Source organism: Haliotis asinina, chromosome 10, assembly GCF_037392515.1.
Source record: "Haliotis asinina isolate JCU_RB_2024 chromosome 10, JCU_Hal_asi_v2, whole genome shotgun sequence".
Classification (NCBI taxonomy): domain Eukaryota; kingdom Metazoa; phylum Mollusca; class Gastropoda; order Lepetellida; family Haliotidae; genus Haliotis; species Haliotis asinina.
In genome coordinates, this window is record NC_090289.1 from 30,822,446 (window position 1) to 30,846,988 (window position 24,543).

General features: G+C 40.0%; 2 protein-coding genes and 1 pseudogene across 2 annotated transcripts; 2 read left to right on the forward strand and 1 right to left on the reverse strand.

Moving 5' to 3' along the window:
- Window positions 1-3,355: 3,355 nt before the first annotated feature.
- On the reverse strand, window positions 3,356-4,489 carry LOC137298364 (uncharacterized). Its single transcript, XM_067830585.1, has 2 exons — window positions 4,474-4,489; window positions 3,356-4,380 (listed from the first exon to the last, which is right to left on the reverse strand). The coding sequence occupies exons 1-2, from the start codon at window positions 4,487-4,489 to the stop codon at window positions 3,356-3,358; spliced, it is 1,041 nt and encodes a 346-aa protein (XP_067686686.1).
- A 687-nt stretch (window positions 4,490-5,176) lies between these two features.
- LOC137298636 (uncharacterized) lies at window positions 5,177-12,054 on the forward strand (annotated as a pseudogene).
- A 1,126-nt stretch (window positions 12,055-13,180) lies between these two features.
- On the forward strand, window positions 13,181-15,890 carry LOC137298637 (uncharacterized). The gene is made up of 4 exons (XM_067830921.1): window positions 13,181-13,605; window positions 13,769-14,070; window positions 14,949-15,508; window positions 15,708-15,890. Exons 1-4 carry the CDS (start codon window positions 13,181-13,183, stop codon window positions 15,888-15,890), a joined length of 1,470 nt encoding a protein of 489 aa, XP_067687022.1.
- Window positions 15,891-24,543: the final 8,653 nt, after the last annotated feature.

A 24,543-nucleotide genomic window follows, 5' to 3' on the forward strand; every position in this document is an offset into this window, starting at 1 on the left:
CAACGCAGACAAAATTGTGAAAAATAGCAATGTTACTTCTTATTGCTGCTGGAGTTATTATTAAATTTGCCTTTTAATACAAGCTGTTATGGGGCAGCTTTGAACTTTAGGGCTGTAATAGAAATGATAAACATCTCTGCCGAAAACTTTCTGAAGTAGGTTGAAATTATAAACAAAGGAAGTATCTCGACCTTTTTGTATTGTATTCATAAAAAGTATTTCAGTAGACAAGTGTGTTATTAAAATCGATGTTATCCTGTACGGCATGCATCATTTCCAGTTTCTAATAGTGTCGGCGAGCCTAACCACTAGATCCCGTTAGTCACCTCTTATGTCAAGCATAGTTTACTGAACATCAATTTTAACTCGGATCTTCACTAGTTTTGCCCTTTTCATAAACACCCAGTGTCGTCACAAACTTTTAGAGATCCAAGCAAATATTTTTAGAGCACTTTTTCACAAAATGGAATCTTTTTTCTGAGGATAATCAAGAAGGGTTATTCTTTCGCATTGAGTTTTATTATTTGCTTGATTTTATACTCTCTGTTCCTGAACAGCATTTTGTACTGGATAAATCACCTTCAATAATAAATAGATTGATTCCTCTGTGTGTTTGTGCTGGAAAATAGATATCTCCAGGAAATTGGTTACGTGTTGAAAACGTTATTGCCAATAGCAAAAAACATAGCTGTTACATTGGTTAATTCAATAAATACCGTGTTGTGCTATATACCTATATGCGTGAGATTTTAAAATAGGTCATTAAATGTTTTGGATGAAATATCGAAAACAATAGTACAAGGGAGATAACTCGATGGTTTTACTTTATACATACAAATCAGATTATGTGGTAATGACTGAATGCAATATCCGTCATTTGCCACAACGGTTACAGTACCCGTGATCACCTGGGTTAGAACTGGTCTTCAGCTACCCATGCTTGTCATAAGAGGCGACAAACGGTATCGGGGTGTCAGGCAAGCTGACGTGACTGTCGTATCGTAACGTTGTCGTGTCCCAATTGAGAAGATCAAGTCTACAGATGCCAGTCACTGGATTGTCTGGTCCAGACTCGATTATGTACCAAACGTCGCCACATAGCTGGGGTATTGCTAGGTGAGGCGTTTAGAAAGAAACAAACATAACAAAACAAACAATGGAATACAGCGGCGTTGCCAAGTCATTTGGTCAAGCGAACCTCTAATCTGTGTAGAGAATAAGCAACGTTAAAGTTATGGCAACTACAAATCGATATCTCTTTATATATTTACAAAACTATTACATTTCGCAAGGAGGTTGAGGAAAATAAATGAGAAGAAGATGATGGCTGCGAACGCTTTGCTGAAATAATCCCTACAGATGATTACTTAGAATCAGGTCATATTTCTGAAATTAACTCGGGTATAGTTTACATTCAGTCAATTCACAGCCTCGTATTGCTGAAATTAACTCGGGGATAATTTACATTCGATCAATTCACTGCCTCATATTGCTGAAATTAACTCGGGGATAGTTTACATTCAGTCATTTCACAACCTCATATTGCTGAAATTAACCCTGGGATAGTTTACATTCAATCAGTTCACAGCCTCGTATTGCTGAAATTAATCCTGGGATAGTTCACATTCACATAATTCACAGCCTCGTATTGCTGAAATTAACCCTGCGGACGGTTATATGCCGTTACCAGACAGGATATTTAAAAGAATTGTATCCCATTTTATCAGCAATAATTTCGGGTTTACCCCCCACATGAGTGAGTGAGGGGGTTTACATAGCAATATTCCAGCAAGATTACGGCTTGGGACACCAGGCCATACCATACTGATGTATACATTGTACCCATACGGAGAATAGAACCCGGGTGTCTCCGGCTTGACGCTTGAAGAGGGAGGGAGAGAGAGAGAAAGAGAAAGAGAGAGAGAGAGAGATTTAACCAATATCATTTTTCCATGACATTGACTCATTCATCTATGTCATCAAATCTCTTCTAAGTAATGAGTATTACATCATTAACATCAACACAGAAATAAAAACGGGAATGATTCTCGTTCAATAAGTAAGCAGAAAAACAAACTGAAAAAAACCACTTCAAAAGCAATATATATATTTGCTTTGTCTAGTATTTGCCTGATGCAGCAAGGCACGCTCACGTAGTCCTGTGAGATATAATGCGACATTGTCTCCCCTGATTATATGAAAACAGTTTCCAGAACCAATTTCAGAATATACTTGAATATTCCGGAATATGCCTAAACATTTCCAGACCACTCTTCTTTTCCAGTCGGAATGTCATCTGTTCAGTGTTAAAGGATACTGACACACGTGATATTTCCACACATAGTAACCTAATTATTTGATAATTTCATCATTTCATCAATATTTGTATGAAACAATTACAGTGCTGTGGGAGTACAGCACAATTTGTCATTTGAATCTTCGTCAGCTCCATCGGATACGTCTTTGGAGCTACAAAGTTAATCCTTTAGAGTATCCCAAGGCTAGACGATTACTGACAGCTATTGGTGTGGTGTGTTGCACGTTTACGTCATACTATGAGAGAGTGAGTGAGTTTAGTTTAGCACTCAGCAATATTCCAGCAGTATGGTCTGAAAATAATCAAGCCTGGACCAGACACTACAGTGATCAACAACATGAGCATCGATCTACGCAATTGGGAACCGATGATGTGTCAACCAAGTTAGCGAGCCTGACCACCTGATCCCATCAGTCGCCTCTTACGACAAGCATAGTAGTCATGAGAAGCATGGGTTACGGAAGATCAGTTCTACCTCGGACCTTCGCGGGTCCATACTGCGAAACAGCACTTGAGTTCTTCACTCTACGCCTTGTTAGTGATAAAAGCGTCAGTATAAGTTGTTACGGCAAAGGCCCGGATTCGATTCCCCACATTGGTACAATGTTCTAATATGACTAGAATAGTACTAAAAGCGGGGTAATTGCTCACTCCAATTCACTTTCTCACCCACTGAACACGTATAGCCTTACCAAAGATTTATGTAATTGACATATATAAATATTTTATAAATGAGGCATATCAAACACAGTATACCCAGTCAAGCACCAAAGCGCGGCTCACAGACTCAGTGATCCTGCCACGGCGTGTGTTGTCCAAAGCTTCCATACCGTCGCTTTGGAAATACAGTATTGTTGTGTTAAAGGAACCTTTTCATACCTAAAGAACATGACATACATGTGGAAGATCGATTACAAATATACTCGTTGAAAAACAAAGCATTCGACGAAACCTAGAAAAAGAATATCTTTGCTTTTATGTGTTCCCTTATTTTTTCCATGAGTATATGTACTGAACAGACTGGTGAACATAACAAAGTTATCCGTACACATTGAACAGCGGACGGAGTTCGCTGGGCGAACACTTGATCAGTTTATGTTTGACCATACAGTAAAGGCCTTTCGGCGTCCCTCTGACGTAAGCGGCTACCCGCCCTACACCACTAAACGTCAACACCAGAACGTCACACGACATCAGCACGTGCTGGTCCAGAATAACCTTCTTCCATCCATCGCACCGTGATTTTCTATCAGTGCCCAGTTCCATATGAAATACCTTTCCTTCGCTTTCCATAATTTGGCTTGGAAATAACTTCCGGGCTTGTTGCATGACAGTTTCGGAGTCGGAAGTGACAAATATTTTGTATGCTGACGGATCACTAAAATTTCTAAAGAAGTTCCAAATCTTTTGCACATCTTGCATCGTAGCTCCTCTAGGATTTTTATTGTCATTTGGATTTGATGGATTTTTAAAAAGTCGAATCTGTGCCCAAACGAGCTTCGATGATCCCCTTGGTTTAGCTCTTGATAGAAATCGTGATAAGGCTTCTTTCAAAGATGCTGATAAAGAAAATAGAGTCTTGTACGCTGTGGCAAAGAATTGGTCCCTTGTCTTATTTTCCATCCATGAGAATTCTTTCCAATGAACTCTGCTGAACTTGAGGGAATCAACATAATCCAAATTGGCAAGAAAATATGCAATGTCATGTTTCAACCAGGCGGTAAAATTCAGAGTTTTCGATTTGCTAATGAAACTGACTTTGCCCATCTCATTGTACACACCTGCTGACCTGTCATCTCTTATTACTTCAAACCTGGCTTCATTCCAGGGAACAGAATTCGGTGTTAGGAATGACGTCAGGTTACACGGTAGGGATGTAATGTCGATACCAAACTTTCTCCGAGTTGCTATGGAGATGTAGAAACCCATTAAAATGCCCTTTAGTCTATCGGACCATCCACCACAGAGATCAGATTTAGCACACCTGTATATAAGATACTTAGTGTTTGACATATGGTGAGTGTCCATCTTGGATTGTCTCCCATCCAACATTGGGATCAAGGTCAAGTCTCGATTTGAACCTTTTGAACCTTTTGATGTTCTTACGCCATTCTAAGATCGAACTCAGGAGGTGGCCAACCCGTTTGTAACGTCAAAAGTATTTGGGACCATCTTAACAAAAGACCATGGGTAAATCTTAAAGTAGTTGGTGGCGATAACAATATAGGTAACTGAAACGGCGACCGGAAAAGTTAAGAACAGAGCTGATGACTTGGATTTCTGAAAGCATAAACAGCGGAGAATAAATCTTTTTGCAATGATTGTGTCAATTTTGTCTAAGGTTTGCGGGACTCGATGGTATACCGATCGTCCATATTTAGCTGAAGTATTGCGTACAGTGACATAAAGTAGCATTCCAGAAAATCAAAAGCATTTTGTTCATGTAAAGAATCGAAAACACATGTCCCATGTTTGCAATTAAAGGTGACTATGCTTGTCGCAAGAGGCGACTAACGGGATCGAGTGGTCAGGCTCGCTGACTTGGTTCACACGTGACATCAGTTTCCAATGGTGCAGATCGATGATCATGTTGTTGATCATTGCACGGTATGGTCCAGACTCGATTATTTACAGACCGCCACCATATATCTGGAATATTGCTGAGTGCGGCGTAAACCTAAACTCACTCACTCACTCATTATTTCAGTAGGGACGGCAAGGTAACGCGGAAGATGCAGCCGTCGCTCGTCACAGGTCTAGGTTCACGGGTCACGGGTTCTACTACCTAGTGAGCCTACCTTGGTACTTCTGGGAGTGTATCAAAATGGCTAGAAGCCATACTCACTAACTTTTGGGGGCATGTGGCAGCCAGGTATGCCAATCGCGGGCTTTACATCAAATATTGGGTGCCTCCCCAAGGTTAAATGTTATAGCAACTAAAACCTGACTAGCGGATATTTCGAATAGTTCCAAAACTACTAGTTATCACGTATTAATAAGGACGGTTATAGCTGTACATTCTCTCCATTAATCCACCATTTCAACAGAAGAATGAAGAAATGACAAGTCCTTATAAAACGGACAATAACCATTTACCCAGTAGGATTTCCGTGTCATTCTAATTATAATAATAATAAGGGTATTTATAAAGCGCTAGTTCCACATCACTGATTGACATGCTCAAAGCGCGTGTGACATCTATCCAAATGCACAGGGCAGACAACAGTGGATACAGTTAGTAGTAGCGTTGGAAGAGATACGTTTTTAGTCCAGATTTAAAGACAGACAGCGTAGGTGCACTCTTGAGGTTAAATGGGAGAGACTTCCATAATGAGGCAGCTGCATGTGAGAAGGATCGAGCCCCAAAAGATTTCAGTTTATATACTGGTACAGTCAAGAGCAGTTGGTCAACTGATCGGAGTTTTCTAGAGGGCTTGTAGTGGGCAAACATCTCCTGAAGATAGACAGTCAATCCTTTCACGGATCCTGAGCCAGTGCAGTGACTGTAGAGCTTGGGAGATGTGAGAATGGAGCTTAGTCCTGGTTATGATACGGGCAGCCCTGTTCTGTATCCTCTGCAGTCTGTTCAGCTGATCTCCTGATATTCCCACGAGTAAGCTGTTACAGTAATACAGACGAGAAGGTATGAGCGATCTAACCAGAGTGGCTGTCGTTTCACCTGTAAGAAGATGACGGATTGATCCTATGTTTCTCGAATGAAAGTGACATACTTTGCAGAGATGGTCCACTTGCTTATCCATAGTAAGAGAAGAGTCAATAAAAACACCAAGATTTTTTACATGAGGCGAGAAAGGTATGAGAGACTGTCCAATTTGCAGGTGGGTTAGCCGGGATTTTTGCTGTCTAGAAGGTGGAGCGATGATGATGGCCTCTGTCGTTTCCTCATTTAATTTAAGCATGTTGGTTGACATCCAGGATTTGACATTGTTAAGACAACTTTCCATGCTATGCAAAGATTCCATCTGACTTACTAAGGGGGGTCTGAAACTGTCTACCATCTTAACTGTCTGCCATGGGCATAGAAATGATGAGCCACGTGCTTCTCTGATATCAAGTGTCCCAGAGGTCTTGTGTACATAGTGAACAGGATCGGACCTAGCACGGACCCTTGAGGGACACCACAGGCCAGGACTTCACTACGGGACATAGCTTTATTTATTTGGACAAACTGTTTCCTATCTGTAAGGTATGATTACCACCACTCCAGGACAGTGTCGTTCAAGCCATAGTCATTATCCAAACGTCTCAGAAACATTGCGTGGTCGATGGTGTCGAAAGCGGCTGATAGGTCTAACAGGACTAACATGGCGATGTCTCCAGAATCAACAGACATCTTTATGTTATTCAAAACACAGTTCAGAGCCGTCTCAGTGTTGTGTGCCACTCTATATGCGGACTGATAGTTGTCCATCAGATTAGACTTTTGAAGGTGTTCGACGAGCTGTGCTTTAACAACTTTTTCTAGAATCTTTGGCATGAATGTCAAGTTGGATACCGGGCGGTAGTTGCTCAAGGTTTGAGCATCAAGAACTGGTTTCTTGATTTCTGGCTTGATAACTGCTTCATTTCTGGCTTGATAACTTTTAACGACCGTTAAAAGTCGTTGTTAAAATTATTATATCTATCATGTTTGTACTGATGCGTTGGATTTCGATTGTTGTAAGCCGCACGTGGTTGACATAGTTTTATTTTTCACTTTTCTGCACATTTTTTCACCTGTACGTAATCATAAATCCGAAGTAGTAATGGATTTCGTGGACGATGAATTTCGAATAACGTTATGACTACGGATATATACATCACATGCCAATTTAGCAAAGCCATAATAATGCTGCTTGTCTATCTATACAATAAGGATATTCTGATAATTTAAGACGCCACTGCATGAAACCTGTAGTGCTGGGTAACTGAGGGACCCACATCTTGTTTAGGAAACAACATTCCTGGTAGCTGGAGTTCTTGGAATGACAGGACCCGAGAAGGTCCCTGGGTAGAGTCGGCGTCCAGCAACCCATGCTTGCCATAAAAGGTGACTATGCTTGTGGTAAGAGGCGACTAACCGGATCGGGTGGTCAGGCTCACTCACTTGGTTGACACATGTCATTGGTTCCCAATTGCACAGATCGATGCTCATGTTGTTGACCACTGGATTGTCTGGTCCAGACTCGATTATTTACAGACCGCTGCCATATATCTGAAATATTGCTGAGTGCGACGTAAACCTACCTCACTCATTGTTAAAGGAAATGGAGCACAGATATTGGTGCTGTAAGGATTTTTACCCGTTCAAATCGAATTGGTCTTCAACTGCCCATGCTTGTAGTAAGATCGCGGGGTCAAACTCGCTGTCATGGTTGACGCATGTCATCTCGTAAATGCGTAGATCACAGGATTGCCGACTCGATTGTGTGCTGATTGTGGAGTTAGACAGCAAACACACAACAACGCTGTATGGTATTTCGTTCTGGTGACAAAATACTATCACTAACTGAAAGTGGACTTTTGAATTTATTCTGTGATGCATGTCCAGGTCCTCCCGGCAACCTATGCTTGTCGTAAGAGGCTACTATATACTTAAAGGGTTTAACATGCGCCACACGTCAATCACTGGTGTTAAGAACAACCTGTGATAGATGTACTCTTTAGAAAATGGGGAACTGCAGTTTTTCCCAAGTAGATTAATGTTGCGTGTGTTCAATTTTCATTTAAAAAAAAATAACAAAAACAAAAACACAAAAAAAACAACAAAAAATAACAAACAAATAAAAACCACGAACAAGTGACTGATACAAGGTGATTGTCAAAAGTGATTTAAACCTTGAAAACCGTCAAAATCAAGAATGGCATGCACGTGCATTTTATGCGTTATGTTTGATATTTGTAAAAAAGAGAAATGGTGGTGTGTTATTAACATTTCTACCTTTTTTTAAAAAAGTTTTTAACACTTGTACTTCCTATTCAAATTGAAAGTTCAGGTCCCCTACGTTTTGAGAGTATATGTTCGGTAATAGTGCCGTGTTCAATAAAAAGCGCACACATACTGATTTTCAGTTACCCATGATCACACAGGTTTTAAATATTAAGGTAATGCCATATAATTTCACAGTCATGTCCATAATGCATTGTTTGTTGCTGCCATTTCAGCTAAAATCTTGAAAGAAACGTCCTCAGTGAATGGAGCCTTGTCTTTTGCTGGCGTGTCTCTGATCATTGCCGGAGTCGGAGCCATCATTGCATGGGTGTTAATAGAACGTTGGCCACCTCTCAGTGATGAACCTGTAGCCCAGGCTTTTTTGATGGGCAGGGAGGACATCGCCGACAACACCGGTGACGACCTTGGCGACGACTTCGGCAGTGGAGACACAACTGGGGTCCAATAATCATTTGTTGCATGAGTCGATTGATATATTAGATAAATAGGTGAACTCCAGTTTTTAACCTACGAGTTAGATACTTGGGATGTGTATCGGAGTCAATTTTGATATGATGAGAATGTTTTGTGAGTGCATCACCACCTGCACTTCATTGTACAGTAATCGATCTTGAAAGATGATTGATGTATGAGGTCAAATTTGCATGTGTATGATTTTCAGTTTTAAACCAGAAATGCTGGAAACAAACACTGTGTGATGCAAGATGAATGTCAAAATTAATGGTCTAAGTGATTGATCTGTGGCAGACACAACTATGTACATAGGGATTTTATTATTTTAATGTTTTCTGTTCTCTATATGTATATCTGTAGGCTACTTAATAGGTCACGTGTCCCTCAAGCCCTTAACAAACCCAAGCCATGACCTGATCAACTGATTGGCCAAGCTAAACCTCAAAGTTAAATCTTTTTGTCTAATAGCCTGCACTCTGCACAAAGTCACCACACAGAAAAGTTGACAGACATTTGATAAATCAGATGAGTTTAATACATCTCTGTATATATATATATATCATTGCACTTATATGTTGTGATACGTTAAATATGTTCTATTAAAGTAAACTAGGCGTCTGATATTGCCTAAATGTCATCCATTATCTATAAACATAAATATGCTAAACCAGGCTTAGCAGTTGTAAGGTTTCTTTTGTAATTACTAGCAACTTTTCTATTTCTTTGCTCTTGCGTGCATGAAAAATTTAAGTCCGAATGTGTTGTAGAATAGCCCTATTTTAATTCTGTCGTTTAGGTATGTGTATACAATATGCGCATATAGCATTTCACACAGCACATCAGTTTTTATAAGCGTCTTACTCTTAGTTATCATAGTAATTACATTTTATTCAGATATATTCGGGATACAGACTGTTGCTGTGCTCTGTCGTCACCCCAGTCTCACCCACAGGGTAGGCTCATTGTTTGAATCATTCATTTCAAATTTGCATTATAATCCATGTATTCCATTAACTATATCCATTACATTAACAATTGTAATATAGATCAGTTACCATCCAACTCATGTATTGTGTAAACAACAAATTGTAAACAAGTTCATGACCTTGTTTACCTTAGAATGTTTATTCATATATGTCTTGTTATGTACTTTAGATAAGATAAGTCGTAACCTTATCGTGTATTTCATGTTAGCTAGTCTGTTTATAGCCACTAGTAATAAGTATTGCACATTGATGATTTTATGTACTATTCATTGTATCACAATTTCTGTAAATATTTCAGGGTGACTTATCGACCACAAAAAAATAAAGATTCCTCGGGCAATAGCTCACACCCGTAGCGTGTGTTTGTCGTTTGTGCATTCACTGCCCTGCTACAAATGGAGCCCCAAGTGAGGACATTGCCACCACGGAGGACGAAGATTGAACGCCAGCAACATCCTGTGGATATTCCTGGAATATCAGCACCTGTTCCGACTACATTTGACATTGTCATGTGGCATTTGTTTTACACCTGTGTTTTGGATGTGACTTTTCCAATATTGGATAGGGGGTATTTCTCAAAACCCTGGACACTCGTTTCACGTGAGTTGAATGAATGTTTGACTGTTCGGCATCATTGCTAGCTAGCATCCAACATTGTATTTTGTAAACGTAATTACCTGGCGCCAGTTCTCTAAAATGTAACTTTGTTTATAACTTGTGTTTTGTAGCATTGCATTTTGCATTTACTTGATTATATTGTGCTTGATTATATTGTTGCCTTTAAACTGGTTCGATGTTAGTCTCTGAACTTTTCAGACATTCCACTCGTTCCTGGAGCCCCGACTATCGTTCTTTTGTCGCCATAGCAGTTTGGGAACTATTTTAAACTGATATCAGCTGACATGTAGATGTCATTGCGGTTTCCATTTATTCTGATATTGACAGCATAAGTTCGCTTTGTTATTGCATATCATAGTGGTATCTTAACTTGGAACGCTACCTCATTTTGCTGTTGGGCAATTGAATTTTGTTTACTTCTGCTACCTCAATTAACCATAGAGTTCAAAGATGAAGAGTTGGAAGGAATGGCCACGCTCTTTAAGAGGCTTGGGATGCACCCAAAGGCCGACACGCCTGAGGATTTTAAAGCCTGGATTAAGGGAATGTATTCCGAAGAAAGTCCTCTAAAAAGAGAGGAGGAAGAGGCTTTTGAACCTCCTGGTACCAATACCCCTCAGCCAGTAACACCAGATGTTAGGCCTGTAGCTATAGCTTACCATCAGTTTCCAAAGCTACCCTTGTTTAGCGGTGATTTTCAGGGCAAGGACGCTTCATTTGACCTTTGGACTTAAGAAGTCGATTGTCTCTTGAAATCAACGAACTACACCCCCGACGTTATGGATCAGGCCATCAGGCATTCCTTGAAGGGGGATGCAGCAAGAGTAGCAATGAGATTAGGATCCAAGGCTTCAACACAGGATTTGCTGAACAAGCTCTACAGTATTTATGGTACTGTTCAACGCAAGGAAGCTCTGTTAGCTCAATTTTATAGTGCCTCCCAAGGTGAAACTGAGGACGTGGCCACTTGGGGATACCGGTTGGAACACCTGTTATCGAAAGTCACAGATCATCACACCATCACTTTTCAGGATCAGGATGACATGCTGAGGAACATGTTATGGGGTGGTCTTAGGCCATCACTCAAGAGTGTATCTGGTCATAAGTTCGATTCAATACCAACTTTTGATGGTGTAAGGATATCCGTGAGGGAGATTGAGTACGACATGAAGCAAGGAAGAGATCCGGTGCCAGAAAGATATTGAAAGTCTGACGTCCGCCATCCAACAGTTACAAAGTGAGGTCTCAGATATGAAGAGCAAGCAACAGGAGACGGCCCATGTCTACCAACACCAGTCATTTGCCTCCAATCAACAAAGTTACCCTGAAGGCAGATACCAACGTAGTTTACCATCTGACCCTCAGGATGAGATTACCCATGAGATACCCCATTAGGATCCTACTTGCCTTCAAGGTCGGGTAAAGGACCGGGTCACAGAATGCCACCAGGCACCGGTGATGCATTTAACTCTTACTACAGAGGTACAGGAACGGACTCTAATCATAGGCGATTTGGACCTACATTACCTAAGCCTAATTCACAAGTTGGTGCACCAAGAAACCAGTATCCACCACCAAATAAGAGAATTAATCCTCGAAGGTCACAGGAAGTTGTCTGCTTCAGATGTGGTTACCTGGGACACATTGCAATTGGATGTCAAGTTCGTCTAGACCATCTCCGTCATCCTTTAAACTGGCAAGGGTCTATGGGCAGGGGTCACCACTAGACTTACTTCAGAGCCCCAACAGAGTACCTGAAGGATTGGTTGGTTGTGCAAATGAAGATGACATCCTGCTTGATGGTAAACCAGTCCGAGCCTTGTTGGATACATGAGCGACTGTGTCTTTGGTATCTGAAGCTTTTTATGAGGAACAGTTACAACACATTGCCTTAGAGCCACTAGGAAACATACTGGACATAGAGTGTGCTGGCGGCGAGACATTGCCCTATAAAGGATTCATCAAAGTGGATGTAACACTCACCGGAGGAAGGATTGATGTTGATGCAATTCCATGTTTATTTCTTGTAGTACCTGCTACTGGATACAGTGCCAGAGTACCAGTGCTTCTAGGAACAAACGTCTTAAACTGTTTATTGAATACCTGCAGGAATCAACATGGAGACAAGTTTTTACAGAAGGCCCCATTACGGACTCCATGGTATTTAACCTACAGGACTATTGATCTAGGAGAAAAAGAGCTTGAACGGAACAAGTGGAGACGTGGACTGGTGAGGTGTGCTGAGGAGAAGAATGTCTTGATCCTAATCGTAGAACTGTAGTGAAGGGTCAGGTATCCAAGGGACTGAAGACACCTAGACTATGTGCCCTTCTTCAACCTACGTCCCAGGCCTCCATTTCTTCTGATGTTGAAATAGCTCCAACCATCATCACTTATGAAAAGGATAGTCCTGATGTAATTGAAGTCCATGTTTTCAATGTCGCCACCCGTATCATAGTTATACCTCCCCGATCGTTACTTTGCAAACTTCAACCAGTAACCATACAAGAAGCACCACGTGGACAACCTTTAGATGAGGAGGCTCTGATTGAACAATTGGGAATAGAGAAAGATAACTCAGGAGATAGAGCAAGGCCTTGATGTTATCCTGAGGTTCAAAGATATTTTTTCCAAACATGAAGAGGACCTTGGCCACTCTTCAGCTGTTCGACACAGAATTGATTTAACAGATGACCATCCTTTCAAACAGAGACATCGTCGTATACCACCAGCCATGTTTGATGAGGTTTGGAGTCACTTACAACAGCTGTTGTCTGCTGGAGTCATCCGAAGATCTCACAGTCCTGGGCATCTAATGTCGTCTTAGCAAGAAAGACAAATGGAACTCTGAGGATGTGTATAGATTTTAGACAGGCGAATAGACGTACCATCAAGGATGCTTATGCCCTACCACGTATCGAGGAGCTGTTAGACTGTTTAGGAGGTATGACCTATTTCTCAGTTCTGGACATGAAGAGCGAGTACCACCAGGTTGAGATCGAGGAGAGCCATAAGGAAAAAACTGCCTTTACTGTTGGACCTCTGGGCTTCTTCGAATATAACAGAATGCCATTTGGACTCTCCAATGCCCCAGCAACGTATCAGCGTCTTATGGAACAGTGTCTAGAGGGTCTCCATCTGAAGATTTGCCTCATCTACCTTGATGACCTCATCATCTTTTCCAAGACTTATGAGGAACATATTCATCGTCTGGAGATGGTTTTCAAGCGACTTCAAGAATGTGGTCTCCGAAAAAGTGCAAGTTTTTCAAATGCCGAGTGAGATATGTTGGATATATCGTTTCTGCTGAGGGTATTGAGGCAGACCCAGAGAGGGTGGACAGGATAAAATAAACTGGCCTACACTATCAACACCTGAGGAAGTTAGGAAGTTTCTCGGATTTGCTGGTTATTACTGTAAATTTGTGAAGAATTTTTCCAGCATTGCCAGACCTCTGTCTGACTTGATGCCAAAGACTGCCAAAAGATCAAGGGAACAAACCTCAAAGACTAAGGGTTTCAAGTGGGGTCAGGACCAGCAACGTGCCTTTGATAGGATCAAGACATGCCTTTCTATGCCTCCAGTTCTGGAGTATGCTGACTACACAAAGCCCTTTGAACTTCACATAGATGCAAGCACTCACGGTTTGGGAGCAGTACTCTATCAGCACCAGGACGGCCACCTACGGGTAATTGCATACACAAGTAGAGGACAGAAGCCTTCTGAACGAAACTACTCTGCCAGTAAATTGGAATTTTTGTGCTTAAAGTGGTCAATTTCCGAAAAGTTCCACGATTATCTGTACGGCAATGACTTCGTCGTGATGACTGACAACAATCCTCTAACCTACGTCCTAGCTACAGCTCAGTCTAGATGGTACTGGACATCGCTGGTTAGCCTCTCTAAGCAACTATAACTTTACCATCAAGTACAGATCAGGCAAATCCAATATTGATGCTGACATTCTGTCCAGATTACCTCAGAGAGAAGATCAAGTACAAAGGGAAGAGATAATCAAGGACTTGGTTAGAGCTATCTGTGATGTATCGCAAGTTCCTAGCCTTGTTGAAAGTTTGGTTCTTTCCACTCCTGACTTTGACGAACAAGAGGAGGCAGCTGAAGACAGAAGTGACTTTAATGCCAGAGATCGGAGACGAACTCATAACTGACCATCTCAGGAATAAACAAGACCGGATAGGACACTGTTTCTTGGGAATCAAGAGATGACAACGCTCTTGAAGAGTTTCCAGCCCTTTCAGCTGAAGCGAGGTGTTCTTTATCGGGTCACCAACAGGGATGGAGAAGAACAGGAACAGTTAGTCCTTCGATCTGCTGCATTACGAAGTCTCCATGACAATGTGGGACATCCAGGGAGAGACAGAACCTTGGCACTCATCAAAGACAGATTTTATTGGCCTGGAATGACAAAGGATGTAGAAGCCCATGTTCAACAATATGTACCATGCGTCGTAAAACACCAACAGGAAGAGCACCACTCGTCAGCATAGAAACGTCACAGCCTCTAGAGCTTGCGTGCATGGACTCTCTCACTCTAGAACCATCAAAAGGTGGACAGCAACATGTTCTAGTAGTGACTGACCACTTCATCCGTTATGCCCAGGCCTACCCAACCAAAAACATGACGGCCAAGACGAAGTTTTCTTCAACAACTTCATCATACATTATGGGATACCTAAGCGCATCCACTCGGATCAAGGAGCCAACTTCACTGGTAAGCTAATGCAGGAGTTATGTCAGCTACTGAAGATCAACAAGTCGCGAACTACACCATACCACCCTATGGGGAATGGAATGTGTGAACGCTTCAACAGGACGCTCTGCAACATGCTTGGCACTCTTGATCCGGACAGTAAGAAGAATTGGCGAGCCCATGTCGGACCATTAGTGAATGCATACAACTGCACACGCCATGAATCTACAGGATTTGCACCATTCTCTTTGATGTGTGGACGCCATCCATGTCTCCCAGTGGACATAGCCTTTGGACTTGACATGGGGACAGCCAAGCAGAAGTCCATGGCCAGTTATACAAGTGAACTGAAAGATCGTCTCACCCAGGCGTATGACATAGCCTCTATTGCTGCCAGGAAATCCCAGTCCCGGAACACGAATCTCTACGACCAGAAAGCTAGGGCAGCAATTCTTGAAAAGGACGACAGAGTACTTGCGAAGGTTGTTGCATTTGATGGCAAGCATAAGTTAGCTGACAAATGGGAGCAAGACATTTATGTTATCTTGGACCAACCGAATCCATCCATACCAGTGTTTGTCCTTGGTAAGGAAAATGGACAAGGGCGGACAAGAACCTTGCATAGGAATATATTACTTCCTATTGGATCTCTTCCCCATTCAACACCAGTGCCCAAGCCAAGAAAATGCAAGCCTCCACAACCAAAGCCAACCATTCGACAGGAGCCGAGGGAAACTCCAGTTCCGCCTGTGGATGCCCCACCAGACTAAGAACCTGCTGCTGATGTGCCAGTGCAACCAGAGCCTCGACCAAGGAGATCCGTTCGAGATAGACAACCACCCATTTGGATGAGCAGAGGCGAGTTTGCACTTTCTGCAGTTACGCAGCCAGAGTGGTTAGCTAGAGCAAACTATCTCAGTTCTTTAATAGGGGAGGGGGTGCTCGAGGGCCAACCAAAACGTCTTTCCGATGCACTACTGGATCTGGTCACAAATGACGAGGACGTCATGTCATTTCAAGGAAGTGGGGAAGTGTGTGGCAGACACAACTATGTACATAGGGATTTTATTATTTTAATGTTTTCTGTTCTGTATATGTATATCTGTAGGCTACTTAATAGGTCATATGTCCCTCAAGCCCTTAACAAACCCAAGCCATGACCTGATCAACTGATTGGCCAAGCTAAATAGTCTAATAGCCTGCACTCTGCACAAAGTCACCACACAGACAAGTTGACAGACACTTGACAAATCAGGTGAGTTTAATATATCTCTGTATATTTATATCGTTGCACTTATATGTTGTGATACGTTAAATATGTTCTATTAAAGTAAACTAGGCGTCTGATATTCTTTTGTAATTACTAGCAACTTTTCTATTTCTTTGCTCTTGCGTGCATGAGAAATTTAAGTCCGAATGTGTTGTAGAATAGCCCTATTTTAATTCTGTCGTTTAGGTATGTGTATACAATATGCGCATATAGCATTTCACACAGCACATCAGTTTTTATAAGCGTCTTACTCTTAGTTATCATAGTAATTACATTTTATTCAGATATATTCGGGATACAGACTGTTGCTGTGCTCTGTCGTCACCCCAGTCTCACCCACAGGGTAGGCTCATTGTTTGAATCATTCATTTCAAATTTGCATTATAATCCATGTATTCCATTAACTATTTCCATTACATTAACAATTGTAATATAGATCAGTTACCATCCAACTCATGTATTGTGTAAACAACAAATTGTAAACAAGTTCATGACCTTGTTTACCTTAGAATGTTTATTCATATATGTCTTGTTATGTACTTTAGATAAGATAAGTCGTAACCTTATCGTGTATTTCATGTTAGCTAGTCTGTTTATAGCTACTAGTAATAAGTATTGCACGTTGATGATTTTATGTACTATTCATTGTATCACAATTGTATCACAATGCCTTTTGAAGATAGTTACAAGAGTATTTAGTACAGATGACGGTGATGATGATGATGATGATGATGATGATGATGATGATGATAAATCTATGACAGTAATAGTGATGTTGAGGGTATTATGATGGTGTTGATTGTGATGATCACGGCTCTGACGATGAATGAGTGTATTTGGCTGTATGTTATGTTGTTCACTGGTCACGAGGAGACAGGGAACAAACAAACATCGAAGGAACATCAGTCCATGGACCCCGAGGGACCAGTGAACAACTTATATTGTCGCTGTTTGACTGACTGAGAAACTATTGCTCAATGCGCTACAATGTGACATAGCGACAGGGCCAAGGGAGTTTACATGGGTTGAATGATCGGAAAATGAGTGACAAAAGCATTGTCACCAACAGTATGTCTTGCATAGGACAGCTACATATCAGCAGAAGAGAATGACTAAGTCGACCCACTCAACCCTGTCAACCCTGTAAACCCAGTCACCCCAGTCACAACGGCGGAGATGTGAAAATGTCAGTGAATAGCCATAGCTGCTGTATTCAGATAACAAGAGAACAATTGCCGTCTAACCCGGTAGTTTATGCTTGAAAGCATGCATAATGGGCGTCCATATCGATTTCAATGTTGTGTTTGTGGCACTCTTCACTTTCCTCAAGCAAAACACATTTCCATCCGGAACCTTGATCTTAAACAAACTTTTGTTGGACAACTCAGACTACACGACTATGATTCATGTGTATATATAAATAACAGGTTCAAATACTCAATTAATACTTAAATGTCATTTAAAATACTACGACGTTTCTCTTGCCTTTCAGTATAATTTTCAAAGTCTGACATTTGCATGTACTGTTATGAAACCGGTATTGCTTTCATATGCAATTTACCTGAAAACAGAATAGCAATACTTCCTTTTCATACGGAATTATTTTTCTGAGACAAAATCGTTTACGTTTACACATTACCAGCGTCATTAAGTGTGTCACACAATTGCGTCTGTGTTTTCGAGACATTGAACAGAATTTGACATGTCTGCGGACATCATCCTACAATCTTCACTTCTTGAGTCTGGTGTTGAGCTCTTGTGTCTCGAAAAGGAAAGCCTTGGTACTTCTCATGATAAATCCAAGAAAGGCTTCGTCACAGGTTCGAGCCACCGTGAGCCCCAAGATGGGGACATGCCTTATCCGCCTTGCCGCACATCCGTAGAAGAAACTAATCCAGTTGAATCTGATGGGGAACCTTCTGCTGCCCCAACTCATGATTCTGTAAATGAACTCTGTGTTACCACGTCTGGCCAGTCAGGTGAAGATGAAACAAGTGCTGAAACTTACTCCATTAAAGAGAAAGACGCAGAAGAGAAAACATCGGTGAGTGATCTTTGTGCTTTAGACTACGGAAAGAGATCATTCAGATTGTTCAAGTGTTTTGTTTGAATATTTGATAGTACTAACGCCGCCAAGCACACATTGGCGAAAGATGACAATCTTCTGCAGGAGTTTCGGTTCAGTTCGTTAAGAAATAACCGAAAACACCGATTCATAATCTTAGAATAATCTTTTTTATATTAATATTAATACCGTGTAATACCATTTCTATTAATAGCGTTAAAGAACGAATACACTCACATTTTTGTACTCTTTTAACCATTACATATAAAAGGATTATGGTTAGTCTTAAGCGGAACATCAAATCCGTTCTTTACGCGTGATTCATTAATACCGAGCGTTAATACCGACAACGAAATCATAGTCAGATTATGTAACTGTCGCTAGTATGACGTCATTTGAGGAAGAATTTTCAGTTAGTTGTATATAAAAAGGATTTTCAGTTAGTTGTATATAAAATATGTAACAAGCTTGTCGATTTACTGATTTCCCGGTGTCAGCAAGGACATGCCGAATCGTTGTGTTGCCGTCAATAACAACTGACGAATCACAATGGCGTTCGTTACTGCTTGTTACCCTTGGTGTTCGTCGTTTCTGAGTGATATTTAAATAGGAAACCTCTTCGTATTTTATTTTTAGTAAAACTTAGTTGACAGATTGTAACTGACGAGTGAAATGGAGTTACATGCCAGATGAAAATGAGAGTGGGAAACGTAAGCGTATTTTCTCTCGAACGAAATGATCTATCTGACAATTCACGTCCGTCTAAGATGCCAACAGGGGAAGGGTAACTTAATTATGTTGTCCCTCTTAACTTTTTACACACAAAAAACCATGAACACTGTCACGTGTTCACGTTCTTGATCGTTTCGATATCTATAAAACAGCTTGTGGCGCCTATATTTCATAATGGGATGTTCAAATCAGTAATGTATATATATATATATATATTAATGTAAACAAAGTCACAAAACAACCACAGCATTATAACCTATACTTGATCTTATTTTGTGAAATCCTAATTAACAAACATCCACAATTCTGGACTTCATAAACTACCAACATCTTTGTACAGGCATGTTACACCACCATACCACAAAGAATACCCAAGATGCAGTCTGCACCTGTACACTAACCTATCTTCCAGAAACAGGAAACCTGTGATGGAAATTCTTTGAACGGAGGATGCACAGTTATCCAACCAATTAATGGGTTTGCAATAGAAATACACTAAATGAAATTTCGTCTTTTTCTTCAGAGATATTTAACTGCTAATTACTAGTGTAACTACGGTGCAAAGAATATATCATAAGCTCAAAACATTTTGTCAATAAAATTTCGTATGCACATTATCGTCTCTTTAACAAAGACAATCTTTGTTTTATTAGATTTGAGATCATATCCCTGGAGGACACAACATTAATTCTGATCTATTTCCTTTACTGAGATACCTACTAATGTCATCCAAAAATATATTAAAGTTGTTTCAAAATGTGCTAAAAGTCATAACAAAAGTTTAGGAAACACACATGAAAATGACCTAGAGCTTTCACAATTCAATATGGAGGTAGTTTTCCAGTTAATGATAAAAAAACCCTGAAACAATGTGTCCAAAAACCAACATCTTGATAAACACTACTTTGGCACATTCTTCAAACATTGGTCACCTTCTCAAGTGGTGGTGATTTCTAAGATGTATTACATCAAATTTGGGTTAAATATATTTGGGTTATATTCATTCCAGTGAGATGAATAGTCAACTGAGAATTTTGTAAATGAATACGTTCCAAGACTTATTAATGCCGTACCAGGGTGTGGCCAGGGCACCATTTGTTTTTTCAAATTCTCTGGATGTTGAAATAACTTTTTTATGCGTTATGATACTAGTAATGATCGCTTTCAGAATCATTTTAGTAAATATGTTATTTTTAAAAAAGAGATATCTTACAGCAGGGATTTTTTAAAAATGCTTTATATAATCTATAATATATAATCTAACCATCAAGTATCGCCCAGGAGATCTTTATCGCCAATTTGTGATTATCACACGTTCCCGAAAATTGAAAACAATATGTGTAGAATGTAACATTTAGTTAGTAATATATACATTACGCTTTGAGCATCAGTTTCTCACGCATCTGAATCCATTTCGGTATTAAATTCTGGGTCACTATATTTTATGTACACTCATATCAGTGCACCTATTACCGTAGGTATTTAGTCGGTTGCAGCAGAAACACCAGTCATCATAGCTTGAAATAAGATATTTACCCTTTATAAAATATGTCCATCAGTCAGTGTTGTGAGTCATTTTATATATGTGAATTTATTGATTCATTTCTTACTAAAATTTAACACCGCTTAAAGCTCTTAACGACAGTGCTAAGGCGGCGTAAAACTAAACTCATTCACTCACTAAAGCTCTTAAACAGTTACTCATTCACAGAGATTTGTCCCAAGAAGATGTGTATGATAGAATTACATGCACATATATGCTTCTTGTTTAAGTAGCATTATGTTGACGAAATATTTGCCATGACAGACCATATACCATATACGAATATGCGCCACTTGAAAATGTACTTATCCTAGTAGTAGTATTGCTTCTTCTGTGTCTCAAATATTATAGTGCGTAAATGAATAGTATGATATCATTTCCTTTTATTGAATATTAAGAAAATCAGAACATTTTAATGTATACCCTTAATTCAGGAAATTAAAATGCAGTCATTGTAGAAATTTGCAATATTTTTATGCACCATTTATTCATTCTGTGATTTTATATTTCATGCATCACAAACTGTTACAGGCATAGAAAGAGTAGATTTCAGCAGGGATGTATTTGTCTCCCTGATTTCAGTCATGCCCATGTTTGTCGTATTTGAACGTTGCTACATGTAAGTGATGATTGTCACAATTCGTCCGTTACTGTTATTTTACAGTTACTTTGCCATTGTTTCTCACTTATCCCCGTACCCGTTAAATAATTGCGAAATTCACACAAGAATTTCACATATCGCACACTGCATCAGATCCCCGTCGTAGTGAATTACATGAATGGAGCCTAATCGGCTGTAGTACGAAAGCGACTTGAGTTCAAACACAATGGACATACACTGCACGTTTAAATGTGTGACATCCAGACATCTAGTGTCATACTTAAATTACCGATTGCAAAACGTCAACAAAACGAAAAAACATGATCTGAAAACGATCAGGTGATTCTACCGCCTCCCTTCGAAATGCCATTTCGCGATTCATCACGGAATAAATATTTCAGAACATATCACTTGATATATCATCATAAAAGGGTAAAGATATACTGTTCATGCACCAGCGTTAACGTTACAGATGAAGGTGAAGACTGCACTGGTTAACTGTCTCTAAGCATAACAGCAATACGTAAAGCACACACTGCGCATACGACATGCTATGTCAGTTCAATGTTAGGCCGTCCGGATCAGGGAACCTAGCGGATTAGTGAAGAAAAGATAAATTCATAAAGATCGCCCATTCTGTACACAGGTTGGTGAAATTGTGGTCACATGAGGCGTTTTCACAAAGGAGAGCACTGCATGCACCTCGTCGTTCACCACGGTTGAAATGAGAGGATGCGTCAGATTATTCTATATACTACCTTGTACTACCCATTGTCATTATAATTGAAATGTGGAGTTTCTTTTCTTCTTCAATATATATGTCGAAATGGGTTTTCATTAACACTAATGGTAGATCATCATTCCTGACCACACAGCATAACGTTTGTATACTGGATTGGGTATCTCAAAAACTACACCACTCATACAGCCTCTCTGATCTATTACTTGGTCAATTAGACAATGCACATTTCTTATTAACAAGGGAATCGTCGCACTAACACACGTTTTTTTTACAATTAATTTTGAAAGACTCTACAAGAAAACAAGTCCACTATGAAAACATCCAACGTCGAAATCGTGTCTAAAACTCATGCCCGAACTGACTACCACACTGCAGCGTCGGTGGAATACCACTACATTGACAACGTCCAAGACTCCGTCTATCAGCAGGCGACGGAGGAAAACCAACCGGAATCCGAAAATGATTATGAATTCATTGCTGAAACCAATCCTGGTTATGACTACATTGAACCAATAAACGACCCTCGTACGGTAAGATTTGAAGTGTTCTTTCTAGGTCAATAGGTCTCAACATTACTCTTTATGCTCAGCAATATTATGAATACCAAAATAATAAAATCCTTAAATTTAAAAAAAAAAGCATATTGTATTTATGAGAAACAGACGGGGTATTTGGATACAACTTGGAGCACTCACTCTGCAGTATTAACATAAATATTGTTTGCCTTTCTTTATACAAGACGGACAGATAGAATGGGGAACAGTAGAACAACAATTGCAAAAGTTAAAATAATCTTTTTGAATGACAACTACATGTTTGAACATTTTTAAATACATATATGTTTTAATTTATTCCAACAGTCTGATCTGCATTGCTATAATAGTTACTCAAAATTTATGTTCACAACATTGCGGAAATTAGACATCATGACAGTTCTCTATCCAGTATATGTCTGTCCAGTATATATTGACACTCAAATAAGTAATGGTAAGAATTTCCACGGACATTTCCACAAGGGCTGGGTTATCATGTATATCAACACGGAATAATTCAGTGGACTACACATGTAACGTAGTTTTGTAAGGTCATATTTACATGCCCTGAAAATTAAAATCAAACTATTGAGGAACAGATTCATGTTTTATAACAATATTAGTTTTGACAAAACATCACATTGTATTAAAACAACGACCACTCGAGATCAGTAGTCACGATCGCCATTTGTGGCTACAATACTAACGGGTTCTCTATGAAGTATCGTAAAAGGTGTTTCATTCTGAAGTTTTCTGAACCAAATTAACATAACTCCCTACTAATACGTTACGCATAACTAAAAAGGAGCCTAATTTTCATGATACCAGTTATAAAACTGAAATGCAACTGAATCATATCGTCCTGGCGATGTAAAAATATAAACTGTTTTTTCTTGTTTCAGTTTTCGAGAAGGGGTATTGTTTTTCTCGTACCCATATTTGCTGGCGTGGTAGTGAACACCATGGCTGGCTTCTTCTTTGTGACCTTTCTACTGCAGATGGTTAAAGTTGGACAGATGGTCTTTAGCATCGAAACGTTTGTCATATACTTGGTAGTTAGCGCAGCGGCAGGTATGATATGTTGGAGACACATAATTATAGTTTGTGTTTCTTTTCTAATAACTATTGTTCATCATCAGATCGGCGAGCGAATAAAACATGGGATAGACAAGTCACCGATTTAACACTGCGTCTGTAACTGGATTGATCCGCCAAAACTAAAGGCATCATGGCCACAAACGTCATAAATTTTCGGTCTACTGTTTCATTAATCGTCAAAATGTTTCCCCTCAGAAACTAAATGTTGTCATATTTTGCATTCACTTACGCGGAGGAACATGTTTCTCATATGTTGTTAATTTCAGCTGCCTCTTCTGGTCCGCTTATGATCAGATACGGCTTCCGCACGGTCGCTTTTTTCGGAAGTGTTTTACTCCTCTTTTCCTGTATCTCGTCGTCATTGGCAACCATCACACCCATCGTCATGAAAGGTCTGTTTTTAATCGATTTTTGAGTGAAACCTAGGAGGTATTGCGTTAGTTTCTAGACAAGATTCTCGTGTAACGAATACATAATATAAGGAGTCATGGGCATATTGAGAGGCATACTGGAGGTCAACTGAAAGTTGATGAATATGAGTGTTGTGAAAGGAACAGTATTTGGGAAAATTAATGATGACGCAGCTAAGTATGCATTTGTGTAGTGTATTGAAAAAGGACAGTTTCATGACTCACTCACTTGGCAATTGTTGACACATGTTATCGTATCACGATTGAAGAGAACGGTGTTCATGCTGATGATCACTGGATTGTCTGGTTCAGACTCCATTATTTATGGACCATCGAGATACAGCAGGAACATTGCTGAGTATGGCGTTAAACAAGAAACCAATCAACCAACTTCTTCATTATGCAGCTTCTGAATGAGACTAAAGGGTGTACTCAACATGCATCCACTCATTTCCATTCCCACCTGCCTCCGCCAACAAATTCTCAAGAGTTACATTTTGATATTAAGCCT

Excerpts from the sequence above, each read along its gene's own strand:
- LOC137298637 (XM_067830921.1), top strand. The coding sequence starts at position 13,181 with ATGTGTATAGATTTTAGACAGGCGAATAGACGTACCATCAAGGATGCT. Across the intron at positions 13,606-13,768 it reads GCAAGTTTTTCAAATGCCGA|CATTGCCAGACCTCTGTCTG; the intron begins GTGAGATATGTT and ends GAATTTTTCCAG. Across the intron at positions 15,509-15,707 it reads TTCTTGAAAAGGACGACAGA|TGCCCAAGCCAAGAAAATGC; the intron begins GTACTTGCGAAG and ends ATTCAACACCAG.